Source organism: Sus scrofa, chromosome 18 (assembly GCF_000003025.6).
Source record: "Sus scrofa isolate TJ Tabasco breed Duroc chromosome 18, Sscrofa11.1, whole genome shotgun sequence".
Classification (NCBI taxonomy): Eukaryota; Metazoa; Chordata; class Mammalia; order Artiodactyla; family Suidae; genus Sus; species Sus scrofa.
In genome coordinates this window covers 14,532,950-14,558,593 of record NC_010460.4, presented here as the reverse complement: position 1 = coordinate 14,558,593, position 25,644 = coordinate 14,532,950, and the positions used below count along the sequence as shown (strand labels likewise).

The 25,644-nt window shown below is 41.8% G+C and overlaps 1 protein-coding gene and 1 long non-coding RNA gene across 2 annotated transcripts in view; one reads left to right on the top strand and one right to left on the bottom strand.

Annotated features, from left to right (window-relative positions):
- BPGM (bisphosphoglycerate mutase) overlaps nt 1-2,675 on the top strand; it is a 37,403-nt gene extending 34,728 nt beyond the window's left edge. The window contains exon 3 of the mRNA XM_021079176.1: nt 583-2,675. Coding sequence (XP_020934835.1) covers nt 583-761 — 179 coding nt within the window. The 3' untranslated portion in view covers nt 762-2,675. The remainder of the gene's footprint in view (nt 1-582) is intronic.
- Nucleotides 13,148-19,897, bottom strand: LOC106506771. Its single transcript, XR_001302314.2, has 4 exons — nt 19,529-19,897; nt 19,158-19,326; nt 18,890-19,044; nt 13,148-13,359 (listed from the first exon to the last, which is right to left on the bottom strand). It is a non-coding gene; the product is annotated as an uncharacterized LOC106506771 (long non-coding RNA).

The following is a 25,644-nucleotide window of genomic DNA, read 5'->3' as shown; positions in this document are numbered from 1 at the left end:
AGGAGACAGGCTTGTTTTCCAGGCATGCGGGTCATACCTTCCCGATCCCCCTGGATCGTGCTACCCCAGCCGCCAGGGGAGTGGTCCTCCTTGACTGAATGTAGCCCATGGCACTGCACGCGCACTCGGTATTGGAAAACCAGCCACTTTGTGATCAGTCGAACAAGATTCCAAGGTGATTTTGGCTAGCTTGAGGACAATATATAAAAGGAAGAAAACAGAAAGCCGTCCTAGTTTACTTTCAGATTTTTCAAGATTGATTTCTGGAGTGTGGGAATAGAGAGAATAATTTTCACTCCTTTAGGATTTCGATAGGAGACAGCTAAGAACAGCTGTCATGCCCCAGAAGGTATTTACTCTCCTAAGATTTGATGTAATGTGAATTTTTGTCTTAGCTTTTTTTTTTTTAACTTCTGGGACATTCTCGGCTTCCAGCAACTGTAGCTAGAATCCCTCACAGCATCTGGTGGGGTTCCATACGGCACTTAATATGGGACTAAGTAAATGCACAGTTAAATAGGTAAACAGAACTTCCTCCTGGGTTGTCTTTAATGCCTTGTTCCTTCCTCTCTTAATCTCCAGGTATCTCCGATGAGGACATTATCAACATCACCCTTCCTACTGGGGTCCCCATTCTTCTGGAGCTGGACGAGAACCTGCACGCTGTTGGGCCTCACCAGTTCCTGGGTGACCAAGAGGCTATCCAAGCAGCCATTAAGAAAGTAGAGGATCAAGGAAAAGTGAAACGAGCTGACAAATAAAGTCTTTCACGTGCTGGCTAGGAGTAGCTGCAGAAGGAGTGGCATGCGGTGTGCTGTGGGTGCTGATTATGCTTCCCCCCCCCCCCCCCGATTTTTCCTGATTTTTCCAGATCTAGGCTGTGGGGTAGAGTTTATATAGGTAACTTAATGTTGGCCCAGATAAAGGCTTTAGGATGCCGGAGCACTTATGTCATAAGCCTTATGCATTAGCTCCTGCTGGCCCCGTGTAAATTAGTCACTAAGTTAGTCACCTGTGGGGCTTAATTAGTGTCATGAGTTTCTGAGATGGGAGAGCAAGTGGAGGTGAAGTTCAAGGTATTCCTCGTTCAGTAAATCAGTACTGAGTCCCCACTGCCAGGCACTACCTACTCCAACAAGTAGTTCACTTTTGTATTTGCGAAGACCCTCTGGGGTGATAATAGAGGATATTAGATAATACACTGTCCTTAAGTATTTATTACTGGTCTTTTCCGCTAGGAAAAGGGATGCTTTGACAGGTAAGACCAGAGGCCCATTAAATGGGAGAGTCACAGAGGGATCCCTCCAAGGCAGCCAGTGACAGACCCCAAGGCCCTTTGCCTTGTCTGTAGTCCAGAGGCTCCCTCCTGGATGTTCGGTGAAATCACTTTCCGGCTGCTAGAATTAGCAGCACGTAGACAGCCCTAGCTGTTCGTGTTCTCTTTTTATTTTTGTTTTTTTAAACTTTAATCTTTGGGTCCTTAAAGTTGATTTAAAAATCAGTCACACTGAAAATGATACCCCCAAATTGCTTCCATATGATTCAGAAACACTAGGTAAAGCCTTCTGAACTAGTCTTTGCTCTTCCCATAATACAAAGAGTTGTACTTATTTCAACACATAGACACTCCCAATTCTCTCTAAATTGAAGGTTGGGTCTGGGGGGGAAGGTAGAATATAGTGGGTGTAATTTTGTTCACTTGAACAGGGGGAATGGTATATTGGCACTTGTCACAAATGTTTGTTCTTTCTCTACCGAGGGCAAAACATTATACTCTATAGCCTAGAGTATTCAGGGTAGGCCACAGACAGAACTGATTGCTTATGGGTCTTAAAGATACAATATGCCTTCGATGCTATGGATATGTAAGTCATTTCTTTAAGCAAGGGCCTTATTTCAAAGCAAGTAACCTATATTTCAATGATAAATTCATGTAAACACTTTTGCAACTGTAATAGCTGTTACAGGTACCATCATTTTTTCACCGTTTTCCATTGGTGGCTAAGTTTATTTGTATCCATTTTATAGTAAAACTGGCATTAGAAGGAAACCAGTTCTAAAACCCTTGCTACTACTTGGTCTCCAGTGATCTGTAAATCAAGACATACAGCATCAGCTGATGAAGACTGCTGAAGAGAAGAGAGGAAACTGGTTTGCTCACAGCTGGCCACATCTGTGACGCATAAGGACATGGAATGTGGATGCTTCACGCTCCTGACCAACCACTGGCTTTTCTACGGTAGTCCTTCTTTTCACAGTCCTATTGCTTAACCACATAACACCCTTTACCATTCAGAGATCAGGGCTGAAAATACAACTACCAGGTCTTCCTAGAATTCCAGTATGGCTAAACTGCACCTCAGATCACTTTTGAACAGCTCCTCCTCTGGAATTGGTGTCTGAATTTTCCCGCCCAAGTGGTGACCAGGTCTTATCCCAGCTCAAGATCCTAGAGTCGGATTCTTCTCTTGTTCCACATCTAGAGGTCCATCTCCAGAGGTCCCCCCTGGTACCATGATGTGCTTCTGCACACAGAGCTGTGCTCACCCCTGGTTACTTTAACATCTCGCAGACTTCCTACGAGAGGGGTAGTTGTTGCTGACTGTTTGCGGTACAATTTGGTTTCATTGTTTTGGAGATCTTGGCTGAAATAAATGAAGAGATATTTATGAAAATGTGTTATAAAATTATTTTTAACAACTCCAGCACCTCAACCTTGAGACCACTTAGTAAACCCCTTTGTTTGTTTGTTGGTATGGCTTACAAGTTACTTAGAATTTTTGATGTAGGTTATCTTGAAGGCTCCCTGGTCTGCATCCTTATCTTGCCATCCTTCTGTGCAATGTCAAGCTGGGACTGAAAAAAAGGGGGAGGGGCTTTGTTTTTGTTTTCTAAAATGGTAGCTTATCTAGAGAAAGCTGGTCCTTGGAGAGGGCAGCCTGTCCTGCTACCAGGTCGGGCATGCCCGGGAGCCAACCCAGGCTGAAATGATCCTTTTGTGCGGGTCCAATGTGGTTAAGGTAAGGGCTGTAGCAAGATGCTATTCCTTGAGTTTTAATTTTTAAATATCTCAGATGAGTACTGTGTTCCTGTACCCTGTGACTTTGTTGTTCTGAAAGAACAAAAATTCTGCCTGAGAAAGTGGAGGTTCTTGGCCTCCTCTAGTACCGGTTTGAGGACTGAATTAACAAAGTATTCTCGGTTAGAATTCGTAATGTCACGTATGTTTCCTTGCTAAGAGCTGGAAAGGAAGATTTCTTAACCTGATCTGGCAGTTGTCAAACTCAACCAGATTCTTTTGCCGCAAAGTTGCAGACTCTTCCTCATCTCAAGTCATGACCACTTTTGCCAAAATGCAGCGCATGAATGGCACACTAATGGCAGTGGTTATTTGTCTTCTAGCCTGGGAACCCCCTCCCCATGCTCTTTGCAGATTTTGTGCCTTTTTTGGTTGGTACGTAAGGTTAAAGCCAATCCCCCTTGGGCAGCAGTTGGTCAAGCTGGCCCGAAGCAGAAATCCTCCTGATCGTGATGACGCTCCCAAGAAAGAAGTCAGAGGTCACATACTCCCTGTACCCCATTCCTGCGATGTAGTGATAATTGTTTATTTTCCTAACCTCTTACTGTTGATGACTAAGTGAAGTAGGGGAACCAGCTGTACTGGACAGAAGGTTCATCATCCCCAGTGTCATTTTTAATTGGTTTTTATGCTTTTACAAGTGGCAAGCCTCTTTGCAAAGTTCCGCTTCCCTCTTACCCAGAAAGTCCTTCACAGATTCTTCCCTCAGGAACACACCAAAATGGTCTCAACATTGCTGACTTTGATTGTTTTTCCTGTTTTTGTCTTTTGCATAATTGGATTTTGTAAGTTTGGAGCTCACTTATATAACACTATTTGTTATTTAAATCATGCCTTGCCTCTCAGCAGATCTGACTCTGGAAGATGCCATGTTGTGTTGTAGCCTGAGGGTTTTCACATTGGACTGTGAGGGGACTTTGAGCCCAAGGGGAATATGAAACATCCTATAAAAAATCCTGTAAGAATATACATAATGTATATATGTATATATGTTCTTATTTTTATTTTAAATTTTTTTATTTTTGCTTTTTGGGTCTGTGCCCATGGCACATGGAAGTTCCCAGGCTAGGGGTCCAATTGGAGCTGCAGCTACCAGCCTACACCACAGGCACAGCAACTCTGGATCCGAGCCACATCTGCGACCTACACTACAGCTCACAGCAGTGCTGGATCCTTAACCCACTGAGTGAGGCCAGCGATCAAACCCACATCCTCAGAGATACTAGTTGGATTCTTTCCACTGCGCTGCAACAGGAACTCCTGATATATTCTTAACATACTATAAGAATATTTTCATGATACAATCACCTTCTAGTGACAAAGCTATTTGGCAAAATGAGGGACAGAATAAAAGTCTCTCTTTCTCGCAGTTGGTGAAGTTTTATCCACTGGAGGATAATCTAGCTCTATGGACTAGGCTTTAAGACATTGGGACCTTCAGTTACCAAAAAACTGGAAGTTCCTTAGACAATATTTTTAAAGGTAATCTCAGCTGTCACCATCACTTCCTACTCTCACATATTAGACCCACATCTTGTTTGCCTTTTATTTGCATTAGGGCTGGCCATTTAATCTTATACTTACTCTGATTTGACAGTAATGCACTATACGATTTTCTATTATAAAAAGTTTAAACATCCACAAAAGCTGAGAATATAGGTAGCACAAAGAAAACTCAGATACCCATCACCCCACTACCACCGTTAAGACCAACATCATGCGTATCTTTTCACTCTCCCCACTGCATTGCTTTGAAACAAATACCACACATCAAACAGGATAGATTTTGAAAAGGAAAACACCTCCAGCAGTTTTCCGCCAGTTAAAGTGGGAGCCACAGCAATCTGTTCTGAACTCTGTCCTTTTTTGGTCCTGTCAAGGATCAGCCATTGCTAAGTTATCTAATTCGAGTCCTGTTTATAGGTGCATTATTTCTGGTTGCTTGTTTAGAGAGCTGTCAATCTGCTCCTTGTGACTTCTGGGGGATAATGTGGGATGATTTGGCAACACTGATGTTAACTTCGAGTGTTTAAAGATGAAAATGTTTCCTGAGACTATTTTTGAGAAGTAATTTTGAATTTCCTAGGTTGAAAAAATTGAATAATTTGTTCTTATTGTAAATTAGGTTACTCTCCATGGGAGAAGGGGATAGAAAATGGAGTAAGATAAAGAAAACCCCTGTATTACTAATTTCGAACTGGAGATAATTGCATGAATGTGTGTGTATGCATTTTCCTCCCAATACCACCCCACCTTTCCCCCCCATCCCTAGCTCTGTCCTCTGAAAGCTCCTAGAAGCCATAAGCTGATAATAATGAACACGCCCTAAGTTCCCTTGATCTTGTTTTCTAAATACTATTCCACAGATCAGGGATATTTTGGGGAAATCATGATTCCGCTTGAGTACACATAATGTGTAAAGTGAGCTTAGAACATCTTTTTTTTTTTTTTTTTTTTTTTTTTTTTGTCTTTTTAGCTATTTCTTGAGCCGCTCCCGCGGCATATGGACGTTCCCAGGCTAGGGGTCGAATCGGAGCTGCAGCCACCGGCCTACGCCAGAGCCACAGCAACGCAGCATCCGAGCTGCGTCTGCAACCTACACCACAGCTCACGGCAACGCCGGATCCTTAACCCACTGAGCAAGGCCAGGGATCGAACCCGCAACCTCATGGTTCCTAGTCGGATTCGTTAACCACTGCACCACGACGGGAACTCCAAGCTTAGAACATCTTGAGTCAGAAAAGAAAATGCCCAAAGACTGATGGGACACAAAATTGGCTTCAAGTGACAAATTTGGGACAGTTTGAGATTGAAGAATAATGATAATGGATTACAGAACATTTGTCTTAGTCTGTTCAAAAACACCACAGATTGGGTGGCTAAAACCACAAACATTTCTCACAGTTCTGGGGACTGGGAAGTTCAAGATCAAGGTGCTGGCAGATTTAGTGTCTGTTGAGAACCCTCTTCTTGGTTTTCAGACAGATGCCTTTTTGCTGTGTCCTCACAAGGTGGAGAGGGAGGGGGCTCTGGTCTCTTCTAAGAGCTCCAGTGTCGCCTTGGGGGATCCACACTTGTGACCTCATTTAAACCTAATTACCTCCCAAAGGCCTCACCTCCAAATACCATTGCACTGGGGAAAGGGTTTTAACATTTGAAACTTAATTGGATATTAAAGTTATAAAGGACAAGGTGGTTGGAAATTTTAAGGGTGAGGTGTCATTATGTCTGCAACTCACATTCAAACGATTCAGGCAACACAGTGTCCCTCTGTATTTAAAGAGAGACAGAAAGCAAATTTAGTAAATGTTATAATTGATGAAGTGAGGAAGGAGTTTATAATGTTGCACTATTCTTCCAGCTTTTCTGTAGCTTTGACATTTTTCAAAATAAAACCAGAAAAAAAGTGACAGGAGGAAAAAAAATTGAAAAGAAGCAACTAAAGCAAACTTGAATTAAGTCAGTCACTAAAACATGTTTTGCTAGATGCAGCGCCTGGATAAAGGTGCCCGGTTTCTGCACTTTTTATTCTTTTGGAAATTTCTGTCTTTGTTGGGTAAAGGAAAAACTTCTTAAGTCTGTATTATATTGTAAAGAAACAAGTTGTACATTTGTTGTATTTCCGCTAGGTCTGGTGCTACAGTTATGCATCAGAACAACAAGTAGCTTCTCTGCTAATACAAGTCACAGGCAGGGTTATGGTTGCCATCACCTTGTAGCTGAACAAACGTCATGGGATTTCTTTCTCCTTATGCAAAACCTTCTAGTTTAATCCCTTAACGCTTTAGGGTAGCATCCTACCCTTCTTAAAGCCACTGTTTGGCTCCTAATCTCTACTTAATCTCTGGGCCTCTGTTTCCTTGGATTTTCTCTTTGTAGCAACCACCTCCCAAGTGGCCTTTGCATCACTCAGCTCAGTGTCATAGCCCAGCTTGAATCTGTGTGACCTCCAAGGAGCTGTGGTCTCTACTCTTCCTCTCTGCTTCCTTCTCCTAAGACTGATGAGAGGCAATAGCTTGTAATGAATGTTTCACATTGCCCCAGACAGAAGTCACATGGGGTCTGTTGGTACCAAGGGTGTGCCTTTTATTTACATTAGGGCTGGCCACTTAAGACTTAAATCTTTTCCTACTTTAAAAATAAGATTCATTAAAAAGACCCTGTTAAAAAAAAAAAAAAAGGTGCTGTTTTCACAAAGGAAGCTCTACCTTTTCAAGACAGCTTCATTTAATTTTCTGCAAAACCAAGTCCTTAAAAACTTCAGTATAGACCAGAATGTGACATAAGCTTGTCTCCAAAGGGCTAGCACCCAGTTTCCAGTGTGTGGAAAAGAGACGCCCTCTGACAGCAGCTGCAGCAACTACAGGCCAAGGTGTTGGAGGGTCACTTTCTCACCATGAAGCAACTCCAGCCAAAGGGGCTATTTTGCTGCAGAGTTTACTCAAGAGTTTTTCATGAATTCATTCTAGCCACACAGTGAAAAGGGCATACCTGCCCACCACGCTACCCTGCATCCACTTGAGAGGAAGCAGGAAACGCCATTTGATGTAATGTTGTTTGTTTGTTTGTCTTCTTAGGGCCACACCCAGGGCACATAGAGGTTCCCAGGCTAGGAGTCAAATCAGAGCTGTAGCTGCTGGCCTACGTCATAGCCACAGCAATTGCTAGTTCAGAGCCTCATCTGCAACCTACACTGCAGCTCATGGCAACACCAGATCCTTTACCCACTGAGTGAGGCCAGGGATCAAACCTGTGTCCTCATGGATACGTGTCAGATTCATTTCCACTGAGCTACCACGGGAACTCCTGATATAATGTTGACCCAGGTGGGGAATGAGATACAGCTAGATTTTTCCATCAGTCACATTATTTGCATAAAATCTATCCTTTTAGTGAGAAGAATCTTTGGAACAGTTAAACCTGGACTTTGGAGCAGAGAGGGTCAAGGCCATCACGTAGTTATACACCCACGATTGGGGTCTTTTAATCCATTCTCACACTTATTCTACAGAATATTCACTAGAGTTCTCCAGACAGCCACTAGCCATTGGTATAGTGAAATATTCATATTTTTGTCTCTGAAGCACTCAGGGATTCTGAATTGGATTTGTAGCTGGAAGTCCAAGTAGTCTCCCGATAATCTTGGTATTTTAAATCTTTATGTAATCTTTATTTCTGCATCTAGACACTGGGGGTCAGTATTTATTCATAAATGCCTCTGGATTTGACTATAACTCTTGCTCTGGCTATTTACAAAAGGTCATGTCTAAAGAGTCCTGGAACTGATTGTGGGATTTCTTTCTCTGATTATGTAACTACAGAGCTCAGCCTGTGTAAGCATAAAATATAAACATCATGGATCCCCATGGGACTGTAACCTGGGAAAGAGGCAGATAGTTTTCAATCTGAAATATAAATGAATACCAAGTCCTTGTTGCTTTCTGGAGACTTGTCTGGCAACACTGGTCCTATAGATATGCTCAGATATTTGGGCAGCACTTGGCATCACCCTTGACTTTCCTTCTTCTGAGTACTTATTGAGTCCTATTGATTCTCTCTCCTCATACTTTGCAAATTCATCTCCTCTCCATCTCACTGCTCAGGCCTTGAGTCACATCCACAGCTTTTCTCTCTTTAAACACTTGAACAGTCTTCTAGCTGATCTCTCTGCCTCCACTTTAACTGTCCGCCAATCTTCTGAAAGATTTGCTAGGGTGACTTTCCCAAAGGTCTACCACACAGAACTTCACGCAGACTTTGCGAGGCACCAGCAATTTTTTCAGCTTCTGCCTTTGCATTTGTCTCCTCTCCATCACCTGCCCCCCTTTGCTCTCTTTTTATTTCCTGCCTAACATCTGCTTATCCCTCAGGATTCTTAGGCTCCCACAGAGCCCTCTGATTTACCTGTGCTGGATCTCACCTGTTCCTTCAGGCAGAAGAATTGAGTGAATTCAAGTTCTCTGGCTCATGAAGATGGATGCCAGACAAGGTCATGCAAACTTACTTTCCAGAATCCCCCCAGTTTATCCCTCTTGAGTATCGCACTGTCCATTTTTCTGTAGATTTACTCTTTAAAATATTTCTTGTCTAGCAGATGTTTGATCTTTATACTGAGCTTTGTGGCTATCTTCCCACTGTGCCCATCCCTGGAAGCAGACATGGAAACTTGCTGCTGATGGACAGGAAGGCAGGTGAGGCTGAGTAGCCCTTTAGCTCAGCATGTCTCTGTAGGCAGCTGCTAGAATGCTGTGGAAACAGGTTATTTAATGAATCATGTTCTCGCTTTTTATTCAAACTATGGAGTTAAATGTTGTAATATATTTTGAAAATAAGTGAACTCCTTAATCCTATAATCTTGATAACTATTTCATCAATTCTTTCTATAAGTATTTTCACATAGATATTCTTAATTTACATTTGATTTTGTATTTTATTCATAAGCATTTCTTCATGCTTCATAGGCTTCAAAAATATTATTATATGGATAAATACTGTTTCATGATTTAGATAGAATTTAAACATCCCAAAGGGAAATGTTTAGATGTTTCCAATGTTCTGCTTTGATAAACAATTTTGTTCATATAACTGCTCTCCAGGCCCATCTTGAATGTCTGTGAGGCCCAATACAAGAGCACAGTAAAGAGCCACACACTATTTGTCCAAATATTTTAAAATATCAGTCAAGCTAACAAACATTGTATGTACTTGACAAATATAACTTCATAACAAAAAATATTTTAAAATATGGGAGTTCCCACTGTGGCACAGTGGGTTAATGATCTGGCTTGTCTCTTTAGAGATGCCAGTTTGATCCCTGGCCTGGCACAGTGGGTTAAGGATCCAGCAATGCTGCAGTTCCAGCTCAGATTCAATCCCTGGCCTGGGAACTTGCATATGTCATGCGGGCAGCTGAAAAAAAAATTAAATTAAAAAATAGAAAATGGATTGCTTAAAAAAATTTTTTTAAATATGTAAAGCCATTTTACATGAACGAAAATCACCATACATCAAGAATGGTTATGGAGTTCTTTGAAAACATTTCACATATACTAAACTTTGAATGAAGGATGTCTGTGTGTGTGTGTGCGCTGAGGCAGTAAATGGTGTTTAAGAAACATAACAATGTCAGCTTGAAAATAGTTATGAGTTGTGACGCATCATGATACGCTTTTGGAGAAGGAGGCAGAAGCCAGTGGGATGGTGTGATGTATGGAAACTATGGACTGTCTTCTAAGCGGAAGAGTGGTCCAGGGGCCCAAGCTCTCATTGCCACTGAAGAGTTTCGGCTATATGAACAGTCTCCCCAAGGCAAGATTTACAGTCAACTATTGGGGGATATAATCCCTATAAGAATCATAAATCCTATCATATTTAAAGAGGGATTAAGGAGTTCTGTCGTGCCGGTAGCTAAACAAATCCAGCTAGGAACCATGAGGCTGCCGGTTTGATCCCTGCCCTCTCTCAGTGGGTTAAGGATCCAACGTTGCCGTGAGCTGAGGTGTAGGTTGAGGATGTGGCTCAGATCCAGTGTTGCTGTGGCTGTGGTGTAGGCTGGCAGCTGTAGTTCTGATTAGACCCCTAGCCTGGGAACCTCCAAATGCTGTGGGTGTGGCCCTAAGAAGCAAAAAACAAAACAAAAACAACAATAACAAAAAAAAAGAGAGATTAAGGTCCCCAAATATATGAGTCATTGACAGAAGTGGAGGGAGAAACGGAGGGAGAAACGGACAGCAGCACAGTAAGAGTGGGAGACTGCAATTCTTCCTTTAAGCTATGGATGGAAAAACCAGATAGGAGATGAGTAAGAAAACAGAGGACTTGAACAACACAATCAGACCAATTGGGCTTAACATACATACACAAAACTCTCCACTCCAAACAGCAGAATGAATTCTTCTCAAGTGCACATGGAATGTTATCCACCATGTGACCACATGTTAAACCACAAAATAAGTCTTAACCAATTTAAGAAAATTGAAATCATATACAATATCTTCTTCAACCATATGGAAGGGAACTGGAAATCAATAGCAGGAAGAAAACAGGCAAATCCACTAAAATGTGGAAATAAATAATTGACTCTTCAGCAACCAGCAAGTGAAAGAAGATATCGCAAGGGAATTTAGAAGATATCTGGAGATAAAATGAAAACACAACATATACCAAAATGTATGAGATACAGTGAAAGCAATACTAAGAAGAAAGTTTATTGTGGTAAGTGTTTACATTAAAAAGAAGAAAGATCTCAAATCGACAATCTACTTTTAAATGTCAAGGAACTATAAAAAAAAAAACTGAACCAAAAGTTAGCAGAAGGAAATGATACAAATTAGAGCAGAGACAGAGAATAGAAAACAATATTAAAAATTAAAATTGAGTTTTTAAAAGACCAACAAAATTAAAAAACCCATGTGTAGAATAACTAAGAAAAAAATGAGACTCAAATTATTAAACTTGGAAATGAAATAGGGGACATTGAAACTGACATGTCAGAAATAAAATGGATTGTAATAGACCACTATGAAAAATTATATGCCAACAAATTGAATAGCCTGTAAGAAATAGATACATTCCTAGAAACATACAACTTGCCAACACAGATTCATTGGAAATTTAAAAATCTAAGGAGACTTATGACTAGTAAGGAAGTTGGAGGAATAAGCAAAAGCCTATCAGCAAAGAAAAGTCCAGGACCAGATGGCTTCACTGGAGATTTAAACAAGAATTAAAGTGAATTAAAGAAGAATTAATACCAATACTTCTTAAACTCTTCCAAATAATCTGAGATGAGGGGATACTCTAAACTCATTCCATGAGGCCAGCATTTCTCTGATATCAAAAAAGAAGTAGAAGGCACCCAAAGTGGAAAGGAAGAAGTAAAATGATCTCTGTTCACAGATGACATGATTTTGTATGTAGAAAAGCCTAAAGAGTCCACAAAATTCTTAAAATCAAGACATGATTTCAACAAATTTTCAGGATATGGTATCAGCTGTGTTTCTATATGCTAATAATGACCAATATGAAAAGGAAATTGAGAAAAAAAAATCTCATTCACTATCACATCAAAAAGAATAAAATACTTGGGAATAAACTTAACCAAGGAGACGAAAGACCTGTACACTGAATATTATAAAACATTGCTAAAAAAGATCAAAGAAACAAATGAAAAGGCATTTATGCTCGTGGATTGGATGATTTAATGTTGTTAAAATGTTTATATTATCAAAAGTGACCTACAGATTCAGTACAATCCCTATCAAAATCCCAATAGCATTTTTTTTTGCAGAAATAGAAAAAAAATCTTAAAACTGAATCTTATAGGATCCTGGATAGCTAAAACAGTCTTGAAAAAGAAGACTAAAATTGGAGGGCTCACACTTCCTGATTTCAAAACATACTACAATGAAATAGTAACCAAGACCGTCGGGACTGGCCTAAAGACAGACGTACAGACCAACTGAACAGAATAGAGAGTGCAGAAATAAACCTTTGGATATATAGCCAAACTATTTTTGATGATAGTGCCAAGACTACACAATGGGGAAGGGACAGCTTCTGTCTTTGCAAATGATGTTGGGAAAACTGGGTATCCCCATGCAAAAGAATGAAGTCAGACCTTTACACCATATTAAAAAATTCATTGAACATTTGAATAAAAAGCTAACCATAGACACAAAACTATAAAACTTGCCAAATGAGCAAGTTTCATTTTCATTTTTTTGCAAGTTAATATGGTGCCACATGAGTTCAGCAGGACACTGAGTGGAGCTAGTGAGCTTAGATTTTTCAAACAAAATTCAAATGTTTTCTAAATGGGAGAAATAGAATTTGCTTTCCTTCTTTTCTCAAACCATCTCTGATATTTGGAGCATCCAGAGCTTGTGTATGAAAGCCTAATTGGACTATATGAATGCATACCAAGGTGAACTAAACATTTTATTTGCAAAAAGTAAAACAAAAATTGTGCCTTCTTCAGCATAGGGTGTTTAAAGCCACAGAGCCCCAGGCTTAGAAAACAATCAGTGTCAGGATCCTTAGTTAGAAACAGTAGAAACCACTCTTAGCTAGTCTAAACAAAAAAGGAATTTATTAAAGGATATCAGATGCCTCCCAGACTCTTTGGGAAGGCCAGAGAATTAAACTTGGATGGCCACTCAGCTGAGAATAACACCCAAAATGCAGTGTGGGATGGTTCCAGAAAGGATTCCAATGCCCCTGCCACTGGACTTGGACACTGCAGCCCCTACCGATGATGTTGGAAAATGGCATAGAGTTTCCTAAAAAAAAATTAAAAATAAAATTACCATCAATTCTACTGCCTTGGTGTTAGAGCAGCCATACACTATATGAAAATGAATGCATGTGACAGTGCTCCAATAAAACTTTATTTACAAAAACAGGCAGCGGGCCTTACTCGGTTCTCAGAATAGAGTTTGCCAATCCCCACTCTAGAGCAATGTCATTGGTGGTTTTATTAGGATGTGAATATTCATAGACATTAACACCATTTTTAAAAGACCTGCCTGTCTTCACTGGGTGCTAGAAATTCTGCTATAATTCCAATTGGCAGTGATCTGGTAGGTGGGAAAAGTGGTCATAATGTCTTGTCCTCCTCTGACTGTCCATCCATGCTTCCTTACTTTGAACTCTGAATGCTCTCCTAGTGGGATACAGGAAATGTGATGCAACACCAGCAGAGACTTGAAAAGCAAGGGTACAATGGAGTTTGTCTTCTCTTAAACCCTGAGGCTGCCTGTGAAGAAGCCCAAAATGGCTTCCTGGATGATGAGAATACACACGGCTCAGTTACTCCTGTTAACCAGGCCTACAGCTTGACAACCACCAGCCATGTGATTGAGGCCATCCTAGATTGCCCATGCATTAGCCAATTTGCATCATGGACACTGAGCCCAACAATGATCAACTAAGGTGACCCAGACCACATAGTTGAGCCAATCCCCAAAGTCATAAGCTAAATGAATAGTTGTTATTATAAGCCACTATGAGCCAAAACAATCCTGACAAAGAAAAATGGAGCTAGAGGAATCAGGCTCCCTGACTTCAGACTATACTTCAAAGCCATGGTCAACAAAACAGTATGGTACTGGCACAAAAACAGAACTAGAGACCAATGGAACAGGATAGAAAGCCCAGAATAAACCCATCCACTTATGGGCAACTTATCTATGACAAAGGAGGCATGAATATACAATGGAGAAAAGACGGTCCCTTCAATAAGTGGTACTGGGAAAACTGGACAGCTACATGTAAAAGAATAAAATTAGAACACTCTCTAACACCATACACAAAAATAAACTCAAAATGGATTAGAGACCTAAATATAAGACCAAATACGATAAAACTCTTGGAGGAAAACATAGGCCAAGCACTCTCTGACATAAACTGCAGCAATATCTTCTCAGATCTACTTCCTAGAGTAGTGAAAATAAAAATAAAAACAAAGAAATGGGACCTAAATTAACTTAAAAGTTTTGCACTGCAAAGGAAACCCTAAACTAAGCGAAAAGGCAACCTACAGAATGGGAGAAAATATTTGCAAATGAAGCAACTGACAAGGGATTAATCTCCAAAATATATACATAGCTCCTGCAGCTCAATTAAAAAAAAATACATCAAAAAATGATCAGAAGATCTAAACAGACATTTCTCCAAAGACATACAGATGGCCAAAAAACACATGAAAAGATGCTCAAGATCACTAATTATTAGAGAAATGCAAATCAAAACTACTATGAGGTACCACCTTACACCTGCCAGAATGGCCATCATCAAAAAATCTACAAACAATAAATGCTGGAGAGGGTGTGGAGAAAAGTGAACCCTCTTACACTGTTGGGAATGTAAATTGGTGCAACCACTATGGAAAACAGCATGGAGATTCCTCAAAAAACTAAAAATAGAATTACCGCATGACCCAGAAATCCCACTTCTGGGCATCTATCTGGAGAAAACTGTGATTCGAAAAGATACATGTACCCCAATGTTCATTGCAGTGCTATGTACAAGACAATGGAAGCAACCTAAATGTCCATCAACAAAGGAGTGGATAAAGAAGATGTGGTACCTATATACAATGGAATATTACTCAGCCACAAAAAGAATGAAATAATCTCATTTGCAGCAACATGGATGGACCTAGAAATTATCATACTAAGTGGAAGTTAGTCAGACAGTGAGAGACAAACATCATATGCAATCACTTACTGATATATGGAATCTAAAAAAAGGATGTAAATGAACTTATTTTTAGAATAGAAACAGACTTACAGACTGAAAAACTTATGATTACCAAAGGGGGCAGATTCAGGGGGAGGGATGGGCTGGGGGTTTGGGATAGAAATGTTCTAAAGTTAGGTTGTGATGATGGTTATACAATTATAAATATAGTAAAACTCACTGAATTAAAAACAAAAGCCTCTTGCAGACCCAGCTCAGATCTGGCGTGGCTGTGGCTGTGGCTGAGGTGTAGGCCAGCAGCTGCAGCTCTGACTCCACTCCTAACCTGGGAACTTCCATGTGCTGTAAGTGCAGCTGTAAAAAAAAGAAAAAAAGAAAAAAAAAAGAAGAAAGAAAAATAAAGAAAAAAAAATAAGCCGCTATGTTTTAGGGTATCAGCAGCAAAAGCTAGTTTACTAAATTTTTTAACACACCTTATCTCACTTTACTCTGCTCACAACAACCCTGTAAAGCAGAAGGAGCAGATATTACATAATCTCCATGTTGCAAAGGGGAGGAAATTGAGCCTCGTAGAAGCTTAATGACCTGCCAAGTGTCAAACTGCTAGTAAATAAAAATCTGGGTCCAGAATGGAGGTTACCTTGACCCCTTAGTCAAAATATACACATTGACTATGTTGTTTTGCTTGGGGCAAAGCAATAGAGCAATTACGGCTTCAGCTTAGTCAATTGTTGTGCTAATATAATCTTATCTCCCCCTTAGAATTATCAACTAAGTTATTAAAATTCAAGGAAGCATCCTTCTGTCAAAATTTGTTCTATCATTTGGCAACTATCAGGTATCCAGACTTGGCTAAAGGGACTTTCAGATTAAACTCCCAAATATCTCCTGAGAAAAGCATAATTTGGGGGAAATCAACATCTGGTAATCTATGTAGATCTCTGCTATGGTTTCACACTTGCCGATAAATTCTCACAGATGTCAGTTTAGGTAAACATGCTGAGCAGATTATAAGCAAAGATCCTAGGATGGAATCTTGACTCAGTACTAACCTGAAGGAAAGTTCTTGGTCCTCGAGAAGCCAACTTTCTACTAAGGAGCTTAACTCGAGTTTGTCCTTAGCTATGGTTCTGGGAGGACTATGCACAGTGTCAAGAAGCAAGAGCAATAAAATGCTATTGGTGCTCATTTGCAGGTTCACAAAGGTTTCATGAGGGTGATGTCATCGAAGCTGAGCTGAAAGGATTGCCACAGAAGGATGGGAAGCCAGAGAGGTGAATAAGTTTCACTGGACTTGGAAGATTAGAAGGGATCTGAATAAATGGGAAAACAGACAAAGGTAGGTTTTAATCAGGAATGACCAGAATAAACTTAATAAGGAAAGGATTCATCAGGGCACTAATCTAAGATTTGCGAATGATAAGAAATCAATGAAATAGGTGTTTGTTTACAGCCTAAAAAAGAAGAGAGGGCAATAGTTTAGGGAAATAGACGCTGTTTCATTTCTAATGTGTTGGGTTTGAGGTATCAATAGATTATCTATATACCCATGTCCTGTGACCTGTTAAAAATATAGCCCCTGCCCACAAGAGAGAAGCCAGGAGGCTCAGCTTGGCTCAGCTGTGATTACTACCTCGTGGGGTTTTGTGAGAGTTAAATAGGATAATGTATCTAAATGCCTAGCACAGTGCTTGGCTGAAAAAGAGAGATTTAATGATCATTCAGTGCCTAGAATAAACAGTTTCCTTACCCAACTTCTTCTTGGTGATGGAGGAGCCTAGCTTTGGGTATCTCCTTGGATCAGCCAAGACCACCTGAAAAACCTTTAGTAAGCACCCACCGCCAAGAATGGTTTATGAACTTTACGCCCAAGGGTGGTGGTGAAGGTCTGGGCAGATTTTTCCTGTGAGGGGCTTGCTAGTAAATACTGTCATCCTGTCAACCATACAAACTCTCAAAACTGCTCACTTTGGGTGTAGTGTAAGAGCAGCCATGGACTATTTGAAAATGAAAAGGTGTAGCTGTGTTCCAATAAAACCTTATTTACAAAAACAGGCAGTGGGCCTGATTTGGTTCACTGGTGAGAGCTGACCAATCCCCACTTTGGAGCAATGTCATTGGTGGCCTTTTTAGGATGTGAATGTCCATAGACTTTAATGCTATTTTTAAAAGGTGAAACACTTGCCGATTTAAGGCACTCTGGTTGGAGGGGACTAACTCACACTTAGGCCTCATTATTTAATCATTGTACCAGGAGGGAACACCTTATTCGACCAGCGTTTGAGTGTGTGGACGGCCTTGTTGAAGATGGTCATCTCCTGCCACCAGCCCCGGGCCTCGCACATGACACTAAGACACAGTCTCTCCTTCTTCTACAGTAAAACATTGCAGATAGGGTCATAGCTAGCCAGCCAGAAACTGCTTTTCCCAGCCTCTCTTGCAGCTCAAGTGGCTATGTTTCTAGGTTTCCATCAATGGAATGTCAGCTAAAGTTCAGCTTCCCACCCTCACATGCTTACAAGGAAATAACTTCCCTGGACTGACTTTCTGTCCTCCCTTCGTTCAAGCTGCCTCAAGAACATGCCTGAGTCCTGGCTTTGACCATACAAATGGGGACCGTGCTAGAGACCAGGGCTACTCAACCCGAAGCATAAAGCATTATCTGGATGGGTACCCACCTGCAAAAGAACGAAGCTAGACCTTTACCTAATACCATCTGTAAAATTAGATCAAAATGGATCCAAGACGTAAAAAACATAACACTTAGAACTATGAAACTCTTAAAACCCTTAAAAGAAAGTTTCATGACATTGGATTGGGCAATGATTTCTTCATATGATACCAAAAGCAAGGGCAACAACAACAACAAAAATAGACAAATTAGGCTTTATGAAAATTAAAATTTTTTGCATTGAAATGTAATATCAGAAAAGTAAAAAGATAACCCACAGACTATGAAATAGTATTTGTGAATCATATATCTGATAAGGGACTCATATCCAGAATATATACAGAACTCCTAAAACGCAGCACAGAAACAACTCTATCCAAAGATGAAAAAATGAGGACTTCCCTTGTGGCCTATGGCATAACTACTCAGCATTGTCTCTGCAATGGATCTGGTTCCATTCCTGGCCCTAGAACTTCCACATGCTGTGGGTGTAGCCGCATGTTTAAGAAAAAGAAAAACAAACAAACAAATAACTTGAACAAATTACTTGAACAGACATATCTCCAAAGAAGATACACAAATGGCCAATAAGCACATGAAAAGATGTTGAACATCAGTCATCATTAGGAAAATGCAAATCAAAGCTGCAGTGACATGCCGCCTCACACCGTTTAAGATGGCTACTATCAAAAATAAAAACAAAACATAAAATTACAAGTGTTGGTGAGGATGTGAAGAAATTAGAACTCGTGCGCTGTTGACAGGAATTTTATATTCAGCAGCTGTGGAAAAGGTTCAGTGAAAGAGCAACTGTGGAAAACAGCATGGTGATCTCTCAACAATTAAAAATAGGATTACCAAATGATTCAGCACTTCTACTTCTGAGTCTATACCCTCAAATAACTGAAAGAAAAGAAAAAGAAAACAAAAAGAATTACCTGGAAAGTTTGGTAAAACACAGATTCCTGAGCCTCACCACCAGAAGCATGGGTTCAATGGCTCTGAACGGGGGCCTGAGAAGTGAACCTTCTAATAAATTCTCAGTTGATGCTGCTTCTGCTCATCCTTGGGTCACACTTTGAATAACACTGCCCTGGGGAAAAACAGGTTAACCGTAGTTAAGTAATTGAGGTCACTAAATGATTTTATTTAACAGGGAAGAGAGAAAAAGAAACTTTCTCAAGCCATTGTCAATGCAGCATATACCTCTTTGTCCCATCGGCTTAGCTTCATCATTCAGTTGGTACCCAGTCATTGTTTGTTGGATGACTGAATAAGTGAACCACAGTGCTTATGGGGGAAAAAGGACAGCGTGGTCTGGGTGCTTGGTTCTTCTGGGTTCACATTATTCTTGTGGGTTAGTCCGAGATGGATCCTAGTTACCGAAAGGACTCAAGTTAGTAGCTGGGCTGTGGGCAAGGGCAGCAGTGCTGCTCTGCACTGAGAATTCCCACCGCTCCCCAGCGGTAGGCCCTCAGCTCCAAGAGCCGCCAGGGCTGCTCACATACAGGCCCTCTGTGCAGGGTCAGACTGCTCCAGCCCCCCTCCACCTCCACCTGAAAGTCACTTTTACCAACCATTCCCATAGAGAGTTAAAGGACGAAGGTCTTGCAGGGAGGACTGGGGGCACAGGCTTGCTGGGAGAGCTAGATTCCAAGTTCAGCAGACAAGAGACTGACAGGCAACGTTAGACCAGGGAGGTGCTGCCGGGGTGGGAAAGAATGCTTGTCGTGACCACTTCCTTCTCTTTATTCTGCATCGGAGTTAAAGGCTGGCCTTGCCCAACTCTCACGCTGAGACCTGGACCTCAGAAACTCCAAAACACACACCCTTTACAAAAATTTGTAATTTCATCATTTCTTGACCAAGTGACTCCAACCGCAGAAAGGCACAGATTTTCCATTGGGATTTATCCTGCTGCTCCTTTTTTGGTGGGTATATTTCTTGCTGGCTTTTAAAAATCCCATTCATTATATGAAGTATAGGTTTTTTGAAACTGACTTTAAAGTAAACTGGTTATTAACTATCCATATCTTGTCTTTCTGTCTTTCTCACTCCACTTTATGGATTTGAGAACCGAGACTCAGAATAGTCTATGGCTTAGAAAAGCTAAATTCACTTTTTACTGGGCCCACGGTCCATAATCTGAGCTTTGAAGTCTAAAGATCTAGGATTACCTACCCTCTTCCCCACCATCAGTATAGCCAGACCCTGTTGCACAAAGCCAGGAACTTCATTCCACAAATACAGACTTCCAGTTTCTGGTTGCAATTGAAGGCTAGTAAATTTGGAGAACAGGATGGAACTGTTTCTTGTAGAGGCAAACAATTTGTAATCATTAAGAAGTACGAAGCTAATGAAAAGCAATTAATCCGACGGCCAGCATTGCCATAAATTATATTCCCAAAGTGAACACATGATGCAGGCATGATTCTTGATTCCAGATAAAGAAGAAAATGTGGAGCTATTATTAAACACAGAGTAAAACAACATGAACAAAAATGCCAGAAGATAGAAGGAATGCAGGCAGGAGCCCTGGGGCAGAGGGAGGGGAGAGATCGTGCAGGCGGGAATGTGTGGAGGGGAAGGAGGGCACGGCTGTGGAGCTGTGCCAGGTGCAGTCAATCTCCAGGCTGGCGATGCTGAGGGGCAGGGGACAGAGCCAATTCTCCCCCAGGAGTCCTGAGCCGGGGCCTCTGCACGCTTGCAAGGAGCCACTCAGCTTCCCCACCCCACTGCCCTGCCACAGGGAGTCACGTGGGGCCCTCCCCTTATGAAGCAAGAAATAAAGAATGACTCCTCATTTCCTGGAACACTTGAGACCACAGGGGAGTTGGCAGAGGCAGGGGAAGGTTCAGATTTGGGGTGGAATAGGAGAGGGGGTGGGAGAAGAGGGTACCCCAACTACCAACCCTCTGTCTCTGTCTCTCTCTGTATCTGTCTCTCTGTCTCTCTACCTACTAGGCAGAATTCTGGCAAAAATACATGTGGGAGTTCCCATGTGACTCAGTGGGTTAAGAACCTGAATAGTTTCCATGAGGATACAGGTTCGATCCCTGGCCTTGCTCAGTGAGTTAAGGACCCGGTGTTGCCTTGAGCTGTGGTGTAGGTCACAGACATGGCTTGGATCCCAAGTTGCTGTGGCTGTGGCATAGACTGTCAGCTGCAGCTCTGATTCTACCCCTGGCCTGGGAACTTCCATATGCAGCAGGTGTGGCCCTAAGAAGAAGAAAAAAACAAACAACAACAAAAAGACAAAACAAAACAAGCGTGAGGGCTTTTGAGGTAGTCTGTTGCTGAAAAATCAGCCAGGGATACTTCAAGTTCTACTCAGATCCAGAGGACTAGGTACCTACGCCACAGCCAGAGCAATGCCAGATCCTTGACTCACTGAGCGAGGCCAGGGATTGAACCCGCATCCTCATGGATACTAGTCGGGTCCATTAACCCCTGAGACACGATGGAAACTCCTAGGTAGGAATTTCTGCCCTTGAAAGATCAAACTATAATTGCTCTTCTAAGTCACCTTAATGGTACCTTGAATGAATACCTAATATGATCACAGTAAGATTTTCCAACCATTAAGAAAAAGTATCTCCTTTTTCCCCATCACAGATGCTTGAAATTCCTTCAATAAGGGACCACAAAAAAAAAAAAAAAAAAAAAATTCATGAAATCATTGGAGATAAAATTCTTAAAGCAAATACCACTAAGGAACAGAGCGTATTGAAGACACTCATTCACGAGGAAAAGGCAGTCAGTAACTTGAACCACAGGCCAAATTACAGGTGGCAGATTCCCCTGTTTTGACAGAGGGCAAAGGGGCTAAAACAGAGCAAGGCCTTATGTTGAAGAAAGACTTGAAAAACAAAGTCACTGACACGCTGACTATCCTAAGGATTGGCCTTGTTTATCTTCAGTTGGGGTGGAGGAGAGAGAACAGCCCACCTTCAGGGTGGTTGTAAAGATATCTTTGTCTTATTGGGCTGTTGGCGGAGACAGCCTTGTGTGTGCTTTATGGACATTTTGGTGCTTCCTTTCTTAATGTTTTTAAAAAACATTGTTTAAGCTTCTATAGAATCCTTGTTTAAGATGTCATTGTATGAGGCTGTTGGTGGTGCAGCATGCTGCGATGCAAAGTACCTGGGCACTGGGACCCCAAGATTTGGGTTCTTCCCCAGGCTCTGCCATTGACTAGCTTAATGACCTGCAGCCACTCACTTCATCTCCGAAACAATGGCCTTGGCCAGTGCTTGCTTGCTTTATTTTATTTTATTTTATTTTATTTTATTTTATTTTATTTTATTTTATTTTATTTTATTTTATTTTATGCTTTTAGGGCCACACTGGCGGCATATGGAAGTTCCCAGGCCAGGGGTCGAATCAGAGATGAAGCTGCCGGCCTATGCCACAGCCACAGCAACAACCTACACATCTGAGCCAGAATTAATTGCAACACTGAATTGTGACACTTTGAAAGCAGAGCTACCCCATTGGGAGTGGAGGAAGGGCCTCAGAAACCACTCCACTCACTCCCCCCTCTCCCCGCCCCCTGCCCCTCTGGCACCTCGACCGAACCTTGGGACAGTTTGAACCGCACTGGCTCAGATGATGGCTAAAGTCTCCTTGAGTTTATTAAAAAGAAGCTTTGCTGGAAATACATCAGAGACAGGCTTTGAGAATCTGGCAGTCTTGTTTTAGAGCAAAGGACATACTCCATGAACCTTACTCTGCTCAGGAATCATGCATGGGAGCCGGAAAACCTCTCTCTCTTTACCTCTTCCTTCCCCCACCTCATCTATATCTGTAACTGTATTTATATCTCAGGGTCTCAACATCCCATTTGTTGGCAATAAGCGTTTATTGAACACTTGCCTTTTGGGAAAGCACATTATTAAGTATTGGAGGGAATAAGAAACATAAAAAATGGGGAGCAATGAAACTGTTTCTTTATACCTCTATGAAAATCAGCAGCACATCCAAAGCCACATCATATACAGGAGTGAAGCCCTGCAGATCCTTAGACACTGGAATGGGGTGAGAAAAAAACGGTATTTGAGCAAAACTATTTTGACAAAGAGACGAAAAGGGGGTCAGAGCAGGGAAAATGCAAACCGGGAGACTGAATCCCGAGGACTGTAGCAATACCCACCCTGGGTGTGATGAGGACCCAGCCTGGAATGACAGCTCTCCCCTCTGAGAGTAGCACCAGGAAATGGGGAAAGCTTGTCTGGGGACAGAAAACCTGGAGACCTAGGGGCTGGCACTAGATTTGCCCTCAACTTGTCAGCGAGAGGCTCTAGGATGAGGGGTAGGGCCTGATTGTCTGTGAGGTCCACCGTGATCCATAAAGTCTAGGATTCTCCCCTTGTGACTCAGAGGGGCCATAAGGCATGTATTCTCTGCATACATTTTAACTGATCCCCAGATCCTTCTAGATTTTTTTCCATGTTGATGGTTGAGTCATTAGAGCAGTCCCCATTGGCTGAAAGCACTACCTAGAAAAACTGTGTGATAGCAACTAGCCCTTGTATGGAACTTATTCTGTGTAGGCCCTGCTTAACTGCTTCATATATAATAGTGTATGAAGTAGATACTATTACCATTCTCATTTCATAGATAAGGAAACCCAGGCACAGAGTGGTTAAGTAAGTTACTCGAGGTCACACAGCTACAAGTGGTAGAAATGAACTTCAAACCTAGGCAGCTCTGGAGCCAATGTATTAAACCACCACACTGACAACCTCTCTGTCATAAAACAAATAACAATAGCAATACCACAATAATAATGTATACGGGATCTCCTTGGCCATTCTGAACAAGGAGAGTGTCAAGCCCTTAGGAGAGGCAAAGCAACCAGGAGGCAGGTGGGGGTGGGGTGACAGTGGACCTCGGGGTGTGTTAAGGGGCCTGGAGGATGTCACAGCTACTGTGTAGATGGATTGCTGCCACTGTATCTATTTCTCTCTAAAAATTAGCAGCAACAAAGAAACATGATCATTTGCAACTTTAAAAAGAAGCTAGCAGCTATAGGAATCTGGAAATAATATCCCTTTAACTCAAAGGACTGATGCATTGGTTTAAAAGGGGTTGACTTTAAAGCTGGTATGTGAGTTTACTGAGGCCATTGGCAGGGATGTTAACAATTTATGGAATGCGTTTTTGGAAAGGATTAGGGGGAAAAACATGTTGTGTCTTACAAACCCAGAGTTAGGAATACAGCTCTAAGGGGTGAACATTAAATATCAAGCTTTCAGGATGCATAGTTTTTAAGGGAATTTGTTTGCCTTTCCTCCCGTCTTGCTCTTTTTTTTCAGACCTTACCCAAAGGATCACATTCAGGCCATACCGGATGTTCCCAAATCATTTCCATCTGACGCCCGGACGGCCCAGGAGGCCTGGCCTTAAGGAGCAACCCCTGGTGAGTGCTATTTGTGAAGGGACCAAGATAGAAGCCGTCAGTTGTTTCTGTTCAGCCTGGTCCCAGGCCTCACCAGCAAGGGCTCACTGGTTTTCCTCTGTCAGCTGAGTTTTAGAAACAGGCTGCTGTTTACATTCTGGCCAAGGACTGAAATAAGAAAAAAGCAGCTCTTCATCTCTATTCTAATTCCCTCCCCCCTTCTCCCTCCCCACTGTACAAACCACGGGCTTCCCGTGGAGGAGAGCTGATTTATAGCAGATGGGTAAACTGAGGCACTGAGAGGTTGATCAACGTGTCCTGGCTCTGCTTGATGGTTGTATCGCAAGGAAAGGCATATAGAATTCTCTGTCCAGAGGAGAACCTCTGGCAGCTAAGAGTGTTCAATCAGAAGGAAAACACCACGCTTTTAAAAGAATCCTTTTCTTGCTATTTCTGGAAATGGTACTTGGAGCCCACCTGCCTGGCTCCAGATTTTCACAGCTCCCCCAAACACAAGAGAGCCTTTCAGTTCTGTATTCACTTTCACAGTGACCAACTGATCAGACAAAACACACCTGGCAGAAAGGATTTCCAGCTGCTCCAGAGGCAGCAGTGATTTCATCAAGGGTGGAGGTTGGGCACACTAGTATTTAACAGGGAGGCAGGGTCTAAACTGAAATGAGATGGGGGTGGGGGTGGGAGCTGTGGGGGTGAGGGTGGGGGGCTAGAACTGGCAGCAGTGGGCCAGGTGTGCACAGAACCTCTGCCTCCGCTGAGAGAGAATCTGATGGGAGAGGCTCGTACAATCGTTCTGTCTCAGACAGTGGTCCGAGCCCAGGAAAGGCACTTAGCCCTACATCCAGCCCTCTAGGTTGTTTTTCTTTTTAGACTGTATTTATTGGAGATGTTTTAGATTCACCACAAATGTGAGAGGAAGGGACAGAGCTTTTCTACACCCCTGTCCCTACACATGTAGAGCCTCCCCCGTGATCAATGTCACTCACCAGAGTGATTCGTTACTATCAAGCATGAACCTACCTTGTTACAACATAATCATCCAAAGACCTGAAGTCCATCATTTACCTTAGGTTTCATTCTTAAGCTTGTACATTCTATGGATTTGGACAGATGTACAATGATAAACATCCATCTGTATAATAGTATACAGAGTATTTTCATTGCCCTAAAAATGCTCTGTGCTCTGCCTGTTCATCCCTCCTGCCCCTCCCCAACCCCTGGCAACCACTGACCTTTTTACTATCTCCAGTTTTGTCTTTTCCAGAATTTTTTAGA